This window comes from Taudactylus pleione, unplaced genomic scaffold (assembly GCF_031769625.1).
Source record: "Taudactylus pleione unplaced genomic scaffold, aTauple2 ptg000169l, whole genome shotgun sequence".
NCBI classification, from domain to species: domain Eukaryota; kingdom Metazoa; phylum Chordata; class Amphibia; order Anura; family Myobatrachidae; genus Taudactylus; species Taudactylus pleione.
This window is the reverse complement of record NW_028284571.1, coordinates 1292986-1306496: the sequence shown is the minus strand read 5'-3', so window position 1 is coordinate 1306496 and position 13511 is coordinate 1292986. Positions and strand designations below refer to the sequence as shown.

The following is a 13511-nucleotide window of genomic DNA, read 5'->3' as shown; positions in this document are numbered from 1 at the left end:
CCGCCTAAGGCGTCATAGCGTGCGGAAAAGTAAGCAATTCCTGACTAAGGTCTGGGCTTCATTAACTGTCCGATGTTACTCGATGTTACCGATTGTTTCGCTATGTTGCCCTAGTATACGGCTGTAAGTAAGGGGAAGTGGGCGTCATTACGTCAGGCTGCGCTCACAATGCGAATGCAAATATTTACATGTCACCGCTGATATTAGCAACTGCGTTGCATGCGTATGAGCAGAATAGCGATCCATAGTGAACCAGGCCAGTATTAGATGCCAGGCATAACCCACCACCCATCCTTACAACTGTCCCAATTCAGGTGGAAAAGTCCTGACTTGAGGGAACTGTCCCGATTATCAAGAATTTGTCCTGATTTCTTTATTGTTGGATGGTATGTTGCAGTGTTGTTTGTCTTTCTAATGCCAGGTTTATCAACTTGGCATTGAAGTGTTGTTTTTGGGTAGGTATGAGCGGAGTTGGACTGGCTCACCGAGGTATTGCCGGGATCCATTGCCAGTCTGTGTATGCCGGGACAATGTTTAGAGGCACCCAGCTATCTGTACTCGCTCCCACACATACAATCGGCATCACTGACGTCACAGTCAGTCAGCGATGTCTATTGTAGATGCAAGTGTAGACAGCCGGGTGCCTCTAAATAGTGTCTGGGAATACACGGACTGGAAGCGGATCCCGGCATTACCCCAAAAAGCCAGTTCGACTCTGGGAATGTGGACAATCTAGAACTTTGGAAGCAGGGCACTCTCACTCTGCATTTCAGCTGTGTCCAGCTTTTTAATATGTTTGGAAATATGTTTTATACCCCTTTCAGACATACCGAGACACCCAGGATGTAGCTGGGGCAGGGCGAAACTACCTGGGTCCGGCTTACGTCTGAAAGGGTCCATGCCCCTTCAATCGACCAGGGTTATTCCCGGGACTTGTAACGCAGGTCAGTGCCCCGGCTTATGTCTGAATGGTGCAGAAAAGGAGCTGATTGGCTGTTCGGGGCTTCCTACGGCTGTTACTGATGACCTCATCAGTGGCAGACGGCACTGGACGCCAACAGGACTGAATTTGTCCCAGGAGAACTGTGCTTACAATTTAAAAATATCACTTTGGAAGGATGAGGAGGTGGGTGAGCTATTGGCAGTGCGGGGAGAGGAGGACATAAAGTCACAAATAACAGAGTGTGAAGGACGCGACTGTATATAGCAATATCTCTAAAATCCTGTGTGCCTGGGAGTGGTAAGAAAACTCAGTAACAGGTCGTCAACAAACTGAAGTCTGTTTGCAAGCAATATACAGCAAGGTCCATTACCACAATAGAAATCGTAGCAGGGCTGGCCGCGTGGAGTGGCCTTATTATGAGCTTTGTAATGCTGTTTTTGGAAACTAGGCACTATCAAACCCTATCAATTAGTCCTCCACAAGTGGTGCTACTATGCAGACAGCGACGGCAACTTCAAATACGGAGAGCAGTCAACAGAGCCCGCCATCATCGAAGGTGCTGTTTGAGGATGATAGTGGCTTGGACTCATCTCTGCGTAGCGAAGAGCCAGCCAAAGTCACCTTAGATATGCCAGCGGAGCCACAGACACCAGGAGCAGAGTCCCAGGCAGAGAAGCCGGCGTAACGCACCAACAGTAAGTTTTCCTCAAAGACAAAAAAGTTTTTTTTAAATAAAATAGAAAATATGCTACAGAGAACTACAGAACTCTTTCCTCAAACATACATTTTGACGCCCCTTGGTGGAGCTCAGACGTAAATATAAAGAGTTTGGAAAACCAGATAACATGACTAGCGCTGTAAGTCTTCGGGGTCTATTTACTAAGCAGTGTTAGGAGACAGAGTGAAAAGTGATAAGGTGCCAGCCAATCAGCTCCCAACTGTCATTTTTCACACACAGCCTGTGAGATAGCAGTTGGGAGCTGATTGGCTGTTACCTTTTCACTCTGTCTCCTAACACTGCTTAGTAAATAGACCCTCTAGAGTGCTATATACAGATACACTTATTAATATTGTCCAGTAAGGCCAGTCTGACCAGTATGAGGAAGGAGGAGATATGTGTACTGTATGCATTAGCCACTCCACACCTTGGGTACTCCCCAAACTACAGCACAGTAGTAGTGATCCCAACACCATGTAGTCATACCTGCCAGCTCTCCCTCATTGTCAGGGAGACTCCTTGAAATAGTAGCAATCTCCCTGTCTCCTGCACCTTACCCCAATTATGAAGCTGTTATATTAATAAAAAATAGAGATATATACATTCAAATAGGAACACTAGTATTATTTCCCTGCATTTGTTATTAGACACAATGATCATGTAGTTACATGCATTTTCTGATAAGTATCTGTGTGTTTTCATCAACAAGTAGATCTTACTAACAGCTTTGGGGTTCATTTACATTTGGATAAAAGTCAATTTAATGACACGCCCCTCAGATGTAGATGTACACGCCCACTTTACCACTGCGCTCATAGGTGCTGCTTTCACAATCTCCCTGAAATGCTTTTTCAAAAGTAGACAAGTATGTAGTGACTACACTATTAGTCATCTCCTGATCACAGGGAGTGTTACAGGCTCATGCAGAAGATTTACAGGTCATTGTGTGACTTCTGCCCTGTAAATATGTGCACAGAGAGAGAGAGAGAGAGAGAGAGAGAGAGAGAGAGAGATTTGTTTATTTATATATTATAATATAGTATATAATATAATGAATAGTTTGTTTATTAATTAATGGTCACAAAAGGTCTGCAATCTGCAGTGGAAGAATCAAGGTGCATACCAAACCATTGGTGGCTGACTGGGCTGCTGCCATGGTGGAGTGAGCAGCCTATGACAAACCAGTGGCAGGAGTGAGAGGAGAAAAGAAGGGTGGGACAGGAGGCAGAAGTGGAAGGGTGGGCCTAAAAAAGAATACAGCTCATTGGTGGCTGGTCCTGTGGGACAGGCCAGACCCCGGTAGACACAGCACTAGAGTAACAATAAATCTGCCCAAAGACCCTATGAAAATGTGATCGCAGCCTCTTTCACAGACTGGGTTGCTATGGTGGGGAACATATGTTCCTGCCACCTAGTTCAACCCGACGGTCTCTTCCAGTGAGATGTTGCAGCAGGGAGCTCAGTGGGGGTGACACAAATTGACAGTAGGATGCCAGCAGTCAATGTAGTGAGGTGTGAGGATGGAGGAGGGAGCAGGAGTCAGACATGTGTACTTCCCGTCACAGTGCACTGGAGCCGGCAGTGTGCTAGACGCCCCCTTCCCCCGCATCCGCCACTGCCTCCATCTACATCTGCATCCATGACCGTGAAGGAACAGACTTTCACACGTCTTCCCCGCAGCGGCACCCATGGGCGACCATGGAGGAGGGGGGCAGCACATCCCCATCTCACAAAATCTTTCTAGCACCAGCAGAAACCTTCCTTGGAGTCTGGTGCTTGACTAACAGCAGGGAACATGAGTTCCTTGCAGGCCACGCCCTCTGCTGGCTGGCTCTCATACATAGTTGCCAAGTACGCTTATAACAAGCGGAATTGGGCTTGTTTTTTTACACAGTTGCTTGTTTTTTTGGATTGTTGCTTGTTTTTGGGCTTATTTTTTTTTTGTAGCTTGTTTTTGGGCTTGATACCCAGGTCCCATTACTAAGGTGAGCAAATGTTATATAGCTCCTTCACCAATCCATTTATGTTTAGCTGTCTGTATGTATGTATATCTCTCTGTATATGTAGTTATATAGATTTGGTTTACTAGAATGACTCGTTTAAACGATCAGTAGAAGTTACATTTTCCCATATGTCAGTTATTTTGTTTTGACGTGTTTGTTTAAATTACTCTTTTGTCCTCTACTTTACCATGCACAGAGGACCTGACTCAACAGTGCACACTAGTTGCTTGGGAATCTGCGCAAGACCCATTATGCGCATGTGCAGAACGGGTCCTGCTATATCGCACCTGTATGCATTTGCCTGATTGACAGGCAGAGGAGTTTGCGGGGCGGAGACGGCCTGCGTTCCTGGAAATGGGGGCATGTAGCCCCCGTTTTCTGGGAGTGCCAAGGCTAGGATCTGCAACCATGGACGCAGACTTCCTGGCCTTGCATGATGACAGAACACGGCCAGCTTCAGCTACCGCAGCCTGACCAAAGGTGCAACCATCGCGATCGATGGTTGCAATGGTGATCCCAGACTGCAACCTTGGTCGCAGCCTGGGATCGCAGATGCAGCAAGGAGATTTCAGGCACTTTCTGCTGCATTTGCATTTTAGGAAGGACAGAATTATAAAGCTGCTTGTGTGTGGCTTTGCAATTCCGTCCTATGCCGAATCAGGCCCTGAGAGCCCTGCGCTTTACTTTGCACAGTGGAGTGTATTCGTAGAGCAGGGAAAAGCTGTGTTTTGCAAATATTTATATGTATTTTAATAAAATGAACAATAAACAATAACGTTTGTGGTTTTCATTAAATGACCCCCACCCCAGTACCACCATATTACGTTGGGCTTATGTTTTGGGCTTTATAGGATTGGGTTGGGCTTGTTTTGGGCTTGTTTTTCACTCAAGAGTTGCTTGTTTCTCATTTCAGAGTTGGCAACAGTGGCACCATAGTAGTTAGAGTATATGCCGGGCCGGGCCGGCCCTGGTAGGACCTACCTTTTTTTTGGACGCAGCCTCACCTAGTACACCACAACCCACTGGCCCAAATCAGAATCCTGATTTTATTGTTTATAAGCGCTGTCTGTATTACATGTTGTGTCAATGTTATAGTTGTGTTTTCTTACATTAGTAGCATTTGTTTTAGGCATGTTATATAATGTGTTTAAAAATGATGCCATATGTCAAGGCAAAGTTGTTTTTTTTTGGATGACTGGCAGTTTTTGTATGCCAAATATTGTGTATTTTTATATTTATGATACAGTTATGTATATGCTCATATTTATATAATAAGAGCAGCACTGTACACGATTGAAAAAATATGGGAGTTGTTACATCAGAATAAACATATTTTATTGAAAAGCTCCTATGTGTCCGGTTTCTCAATTACTTCACATATTAAATGTTAGATTTTATGTGAGAGTATTGTATCACATAAGGACATCAAATGAATAAACTCAAAACCTAACACGTCTATGGGCCTGATGCAGAGTTGTTGGCAAAATTAGAGTCATTACTCAAAAACAATATAAATGACAGATACTTTACATACTATAAGCAGAGCTGCACACATTTGGAGATGCATCCACCTCCGTTTCGCCAGCATATGCGCCTTGTATACGAGAAGTCATGATCATCAGACTGCATTTGCACCTGTCTTGTCCTGGTCTGCATCAAAACGCATTTCCTGTATGTGAAGACGTCCCTCCCCTCCCCCGTTCCTCCTCTTCAGTTGCAAGTAATCATGTCAGAGGAGTTTGTCCTTATATTCGCACATTTACATGCCCTGGCTTTCTGAACATACACAATGTACACTACTGTATGTCAGGGTTGCCTACCCTCCCGATTCGGGCGGGAGCCTCCCGATAAATGGGTGCAGCTCCCGCCCCCCCGTAAAGGCAGGCAAGCCTCCCGCATGCCGCCGATCCCCTGTCTCCCCCCCGTCAGTACCTGATAAACCCCCTTCAGCGGGGGGCCGCTGACGCGATTCGCGTCATTTTGGCCCCGCCCCCTGCTTCACAATGCCTGTATTTCGGCATTGTGTAGCGGGGCGGGGCCAAAATGACGCGATCGCGTGGCCCCGCCCCCTGTCACACCCGGAAATGACCTTCAGCCCGCCCAGCCACGCACCCTTTTGCCGGCCACGCCCCCTGTTCTGCCGATCTGGCTGCTCCCTCCCGGAAGGAGCAGCCAGATAGTCGGCAAGTATGCTGTATGTAGGCAAAAGTGATTGGACACCCCCGTGCAAGCGAAATGCATACCATGCACACCATTGCACACAAGTTCATAATGGCCACTAATGTGACGGTTTCGACAAAAACACTTTGTAGGGAGGCCCGTTTACTTGCAGTTCTATGGAAACAACAAATGTTTTTATCATGTTTCCAGGGTGATGCTGGACTGGTATACAGAAAATTCGGCAACCAGGATGGACTGGCCAGCTCAGAGCCCAGATCTTAACCACATTGAGAATCTGTGGGATGAATTGGAGTGATGAGTGCATTCTAGACCGACTCAACCTTCTTCAGTGTCACAGTTGGTCACTGTACTAAAGGCAGAATGGCAAAACATAACGCCTGCTGTTATCCAGGAACTTGTGGACAATTTGCCTAGAAAGGTGTCTGCAGTAATCACTGCATGTGGTGGCCCTACAAAGTACTGATGTCAATTAAATCTATTTCCTGGCAGTGTCCAATCACTGTTGTCTACATTGCTTATATGAATCAGCTTATAGCATTTAGTTAGTGCTAAATTATTGTGGTTTGCTATGTGTGAGCTCCTATTACTGACAGCAGCCTTTTTACAGACCACGCTGAACTCTGTGTTCCTGACCTCTGCTTGTTATCGGACTACGGTCTGCTGCTGCTATGTGAGAGATCCTCTGTTTCTCTACCTCTCACGGCTGGATCTTGCAAATCCAGAGAATGCTATATAGCGGTTTTGTAACAATACTTTGTTTTCACTAATACATTTTTTTTTTTTTTACTAAAAATAAATATAAACAAATTTTATATATATATATATATATATATATATATATGAAATATTAGAGCACAAAAAGGGGGCGCCACATCGTGCATCAAATATAGACAAAAGTTTTATTAAATGAAAAACTTCATCCTTGGGCCTCCTGATGAAGTCCAAGGACGAAACATGTTGGGGCTTGGCCTGGCGTGACCCTCTGTTACTGCTTGACTGGCTGGAATAGATCCTGGAGACGTTCGGGTGAAACACCAGCCTTATTGTTATTTCACTGTTTATGCTTGCGGTGGTTTTAGACCGCCTACTTTGGTACGCACGCTGACCTGGAGTCTTTGTTTTTTATGTAATAAAACTTTTGTCTATATTTGATGCACGATGTGGCGCCCCCTTTTTGTGCTCTAATATTTCAGATTTCTACCCATTCTGATCTGGGTCTGTGTGAGGGGAAGACGCCGGCTGATTGCTGTGGCTGCTGGCCTGTGCACTATTAAGATTTCAATTGAAACCAAAAAGACACAGTCCAGTGTGTCTCTGTGAAATCACTTCAGGACTGTGGTATCCTGTCCTATTTCATTGACTATTTTGTACTAGCGCACTGACTTTTTTTGTTGTTTTATATATATATATATATATATATATATATACACACACACACAGTCAGGTTCATAAATATTGGGACATTCACAGAATTTTCATATTTTGGTCTCTATTCACCACCAAAATGACTTTGAAATGAAACTAACAAGATGGGCATTAACTGCAGACTTTCAGATTTAATTTGAGGGTAATTACATCCAAATCAGGTGAACGGTGTAGGAATTACAACGGTTTCTATATGTGCCTCCCACTTTTTAAGGGGCCAAAAGTAATGGGACAAACTAAACAATCCTAAATCTAACTTTCACTTTTTAATACTTTGTTGCAAATCCTTTGCAGGCAATTACAGCCTGAAGTCTGGAACGCATAGACATCACCAGAAGCTGGGTTTCATCCCTGGTGATGCTCTGCCAGGCCTCTACTGCAAATGTCTTCAGTTCCTGCTTGTTCTTGGGGCATTTTCCCTTCAGTTTTGTCTTCATCAAGTGAAATGCATGCTCAATCGGATTCAGGTCAGGGGATTGACTTCGCCATTGCATAACATTCCACTTTTTAGCCTTAAAAAACCCTTTGGTTGCTATTGTAGTATGCTTCGGGTCATTGTCCATCTGCACTTTCAAGCGCCGTCCAATGAGTTCTGAAGCATTTGACTGAATATGAGCATATAATATTGCCCGAAACACTTCAGAATTCATTCTGCTGCTTTTGTCAGCAGTCACATCATCAATAAATACAAGGGAACCAGTTCCATTGGCAGCGTTACATGCCCACGCCATGACACTACTACCACCACCATGCTTCACTGATGAGGTGGTATGTTTTGGATCATGAGCAGTTCCTTTCCTTCTCCATACTCTTCTCTTCCCATCACTCTAGTACAAGTTGATCTTTGTCTCATCCATCCATAGGATGTTGTTCCAGAACTGTAATGACTTTTTTAGATGTTGTTTGGCAAACTCTAATCTGGTCTTCCTGTTTTTGTGGCTCACCAATGGTTTTCATCTTGTGGTGAACCCTCTATATTCACTCTTGTGAAGTCTTCTCTTGATTGTTGACTTTGACACATATACACCTACCTCCTGGAGAGTGTTCTTGATTTGGCCAACTGTTGTGAAGGGGTTTTTCTTCACCAGGGAAATAATTCTTCTGTCATCCACAACAGTTGTTTTCCATGATCTTCCTGGTCTTTTGGTGTTGCTGAGCTCTCCAGTGCGTTCTTTCTTTTTAAGAATGTTCCAAACAGTTGATTTGGCCACACCTAATGTTTTTGCTATCTCTCTGATGGGTTTGTTTTGATTTTTCAGCCTAATGATGGCTTGCTTCACTGATAGTGACAGCGCTTTGGATCTCATATTGAGAGTCGACAGCAACTGATTCCAAATGCAAATGTCACACCTAGAATCAACTCCAGACCTTTTACCTGCTTAATTGATAATGAAATAACGAGGGAATAGCCCACACCTGTCCATGAAATAGCTTTTGAGTTGATAGTCCCATTACTTTTGGCCCTTTAAAAAGTGGGAGGCACATATAGGTGTAATTCCTACACCGTTCACCTGATTTGGATGTAATTACCCTCAAATTAAATCTGATAGTCTGCAGGTAAAGCACATCTTGCTTGTTTCATTTCAAAGCCATTGTGGTGGTGAATAGAGGCCAAAATATGAAAATTCTGTCAATGTCCCAATATTTATGCACCGGACTGTGTATATATATATATATATATATATATATATATACACACCTCGGCCCTGAAAGATCATTTGTAACTGCAATGAGGTACATGTTGCGGTGCAGCAGAGATTATACATAACATCACATCCAGGTAATTATTTTATCCCATAAAGTGTTATATAAACCTAAAATATAGCAGAAATGTTTATTAATCACACATCCAGCACACCTTTTAATGAATACTTGCCTACTTTAAAACTCTCCTATCTGGAGAGGAGATAAAGGCAGTGTTTCCACTTCCTCAGATTCATGTTAAGATTCCTGGTTTCTATCAGTTTCTGTCCTGGTTTTCCAGAGAAAACTTCCCTGTAAATTCCCTGGCACAAAAGTCTGTGGTAATTACATAACAGGAGAGCTGACAAACTACAAAAAAGTTTGGGAACCACTGGCTAATGCTGGGTACACACTGGCCGATATATTGGCCGATCAATTGATCGGCCAATATATCTGCTTGCCGTCGGCCTGTGTGTACAGACGATATGTCTGTGAACCACGTTGTTCAAAGACATATCGCATTGGCTGTGCTGCACAGCCGTTGGACAGATACGGTATGTCTGCAGACCGCCCACAAGTGTGTACGGGCGGTCTGCAGACCGCCCGTACACACACAACAGCAGCTGCGGGGAGGGGGGCGGCACGTCCCATCTCCCTGCCAGTGGGACCTGTGGCTGCCAGATAGATGACGGCCGTTCAGTGTGTATGAACAACAATCATCTAACGATATATCTGCAGATAACTCGATCTGCAGATGTACTGTATCTTTAGGGTATGTACCCACCTTATTACTGTGCATAACTGATGAACTTGCAAAAATCAATTTTACTTCCAGATAAGCATACCTACCATCAGTCAGATTTCACCATGAGGCTTTTATTATATCCCTGTGTGTTGAAAGATTTGAAGAAATAATAAGAGCCACATATCCCCTTCTCCATCAGCAATAAAGTCAAGAATGAAGGTTTGTCTAGGGAACGTTTATTATAAATTTTCTCAATGGGCTTTTTTTCCAGTTTGTTTTTTTTACAAGCAAACTACAGGTCCCAGAGGATCCGCAGTTCTATAAGTGACAGTATTTCTGGCAGCCATGGTTATGCTGGAGGTTGTAGCACATGATTGATTGCTGGAAACTGTAGTTCTCCGTCCCAAAATAAAAACAGACTTGCTGCAACGCAGGCATGAAAAGAGCCCTAGTGCTTTCAGCACGGGATGGAGCATAATTTCTGCAGGGCCGATTCCCACAGGGAATTCAGCCCACTGCTGAACAGACTGGGTCTATCCGCAAGTTTCTGCAGATCTCATTGCGTTTGAGCTAACACACCCTTTCTGTACTCCGGTTACATGAGAACACACTTTCCCACCCCCATTCCGCCTGTGTAAGTAGCTCTACATTCAAAATATATGCAGGTCTGCAACAACGTGTTTGCGAACATTGGCTTTCTAAGAATATGCAGTGCAAAATAAGCTACGCTAACTGGCCTAGTGCTCACTTTGAATTGGCCCCTAAGTATCCCTAGAAGTAGCGTTAACCATATGTTGTTGTTCTCCTTTCTCTCATCTGGAGCAGAGGTTCCTGTGAGTACATTAGCTAATATTGCCATAGTTGGAAGAACAGGAGGGTACAGTGATCTAACTAGTACTTAATCTATCCAATTGCCAAGCGTGCAATTAATTCAGTGTTCTTGGCTACACTTTATTGTACTGTAGCATATCATATAATAGTAAGAGCTGTAGCTGTACAAGTTGTGATCTCAGAACCAGCATTTCCTTTAGTTACTCTACCTAGAATGCAATTTGATATTGATTTGTTGTTAAATTAAGAGTTGGGAACAGAGGTTTATGTCCTTTGAAACTCGATGCTTATATGTATTATAATGAAGAGGTGGTTATTACAGTTGGGGTCTCATATGGCAGAGTATTGTATAATACAATGTGGTGGCTGTATTTTATTCCTTGTTTTGGGGTCAACACCTTAAATGTTATTACCCTATTTTGTCTTAAACCATTACTGTTCATGTTGTCACTATGGGCAAATAGTGGCAACTCCGCTAATGCTATCAGTCTGTTGGCATTGCTGTGGACTCACAGCAACTTTCAGTTCCTAAAACCTGCCATAGAAACCTCTCAGTTTCCAGAAAGCTGTCCTGCCACAAAAAACGCAGCGCTTTTCTAGTACTGCATTGGTTTCTCGGAAATATGCATTTCCGTTCTTTGTTTATCAAAAAAAATAATCGGGACAAAAACTGTGGAGTCCCCCAGAAATTGTTATAACCAGCACTACACCCTACTTGCCAGTATGGGTGCCGATGTAGCAGGGGAACACACAATGTGAGGACAGTCATTATGATTGTGTAGTACTCCACGTAGATAGGTTACTACCAGAAGCGGCTCCTGCCCTCTTGCCTGAGGGGGCTGCCGCTGCTGCTGGTCTGGCTGTGGCCGGTTGGGTCCCGGCGCCTGCACAATAGATGTGGCAGGCTCCGGGACAGGCGCATGCGAATGAGCGGCGCATGCACGTGACACTGGCTTCTGGGGTCTGCATTCACTGCAGCTCCGAGAAACCGTGTAGGGCTGCCGGAAAGGCAGAGCAGCAGCTTCCACTGGAAGCCGCTCTCTGCTAATCACAGCCCGGACTGGCAGTCCCAGGGTGAGGAGACACCTCCCTCTGGGGCTGCCTGCCAGGTGACGCTTCCAATTGGAAGCCACCTGACAGGCAGTCACAGTGTAGCGCACTGGATCACTGAAGTGGAGGATTTTACTGGGGGGGGGGGCTGCAGCCCTGCAGCCCCTAGGTAAAATCCTCCACTGGTTACTACTAGCCAATCAGAATGACTGACACTATGACCAATCAGAGTACAGTCATTACTATACGTACAGTATATACTAAATACTATATGTATGTAGGACACCCTTGAGGACTCTCAATGTATTTCTTCCTGGTAAAACATTTAATCAAATTCTAAATATATAAAAACCACAAAGGTCCTTTGTATACATTCATGTCCAAAATGGGTTTAATTAAGGACTGCAGATAAATCTGTTCCTTACCTCAGAGCGTCCTTCATAGTAGGTTAGTTTGGACTTTGTTAGCACAAATATTCTCTCCTTGTAGTTTAAGGGAGATGTCCTCTTTTTCTGCTGTGACCTTTTAAAGAATGTATATTCAAGTATAATTTCTGAATTCATTTCTCATTCCTCCTGCTCACTGGCTTCCAAGCCATTGAAAATGAAGCCCGGCAAACTGAAATAGGAATAAACATCGTCAGAGGTCAGATGACACATGAATTACTTTACCTTAACCTTAGTAAAACTTATGCAAAATAAAGACAACAATAAGGTATTTAAAAAATTTATTTATTAAATGTGTGGTGGTGAAAGAAAATCCATCCAGCAATTCAGCGTCCACTGGACTTATGCAAATAATACCACAACTTGCACGGTCCAACTATCCCTTTATCAACGGTGAGATATAGCAAAAACTTACAAGGGCCAACTGTCCCTTTAAGCAAGTAGGAGGTATTCGACATCCAGACCAACAAGACGGAAAAGGGAAGGGAGGGTGGGAAGTTGGCAGAGAAAGAAACAGAACTGGATCTGTCCAGACACGTAGGGGTATATTTACTAAAGTGTGGGTTTTAAGAAGTGGAGTTGTTGCCTATATCAACAAATTAGATTCTAGTTATCATCTATCTAGCACCTTCTAGAAGATAATAGTTAGAATCTGATTGGTTGCTATGGGCATCAATTCCACTTCTAAATACCCGCACTCTAGTAAATATACCCCTACAGGGGTATACAAATATACCTCTGTGTGACACCAGGTTCAGGGAGGGTTATAGTGCGGGCGGCGGAGCCATGTGCCGACAAAAAAGGGGCGTGGTCTTGCGGGTAGGGGTATGGCCTCGTTTTAGTCACTCCGGGGGTCCCAGAGATGCGGATTGCCCCCCGGGGATCAGTCTATGTGCAGTGCAGGCTCCCTCACTGTGTCAGGAGGGTAATGCTCCAGTGCAGCACCCAGCTCCTGTCACCGAGGAAGAGTCAGCACTTTGGTGTCACCCCTCGGTGGGTGACGACCAGGAACGGCCCGCACCCCCCTTGTGACATCACTGTACCCCTAAGAGACTTATAAATCCCACCCATCATACATCCACTTAAGCCCTATGGATCCACACCAATAGATTCAATCTAATATGAGTAGGCCTAACCAAGCCAGCAACCTACATTTATTAACCCTGTCTGACCCTGACTTGTAGTTTAAAAGCTGTTCAGTCTATCTGTCCCTCCATTATTCATAGCATTATATTTAGTTTGAAATGTACAGGTTTGTATTATTCTTTTGAAAATTAATATGCTTTTCTTTTTTCTTTGAGCAGTGAACACAGACAAGGGGTTAAATGTAATAGTCTGCGAGTTGAAGGCAGCTGTGAGGTCTCTGCAATTTAGCAGATTTAAAGGGACAATTTTTTCTTTTTTTTAAAACTGCCTGCTTTACATGTAACGACTAAATTGCTAAATTCTTGTGGCTGCCTGCAACTCAAAGGCTATTACATTTACC

The 13511-nt window shown here is 44.1% G+C and overlaps 1 protein-coding gene across 3 annotated transcripts in view; it reads right to left on the bottom strand.

The window, feature by feature from the left end:
- TEC (tec protein tyrosine kinase) overlaps positions 1-13511 on the bottom strand; it is a 162267-nt gene that overhangs the window by 75606 nt on the left and 73150 nt on the right. For 2 of the 3 annotated variants that reach the window (XM_088475251.1, XM_088475249.1), the window contains one exon: positions 12005-12197. The exons of the other annotated variant lie outside the window; for it this stretch is intronic. In XM_088475251.1, the coding sequence (XP_088331377.1) occupies positions 12005-12142 (138 nt within the window). In that variant the 5' untranslated portion in view covers positions 12143-12197. The remainder of the gene's footprint in view (positions 1-12004; positions 12198-13511) is intronic. 3 annotated transcript variants of the gene reach the window in all.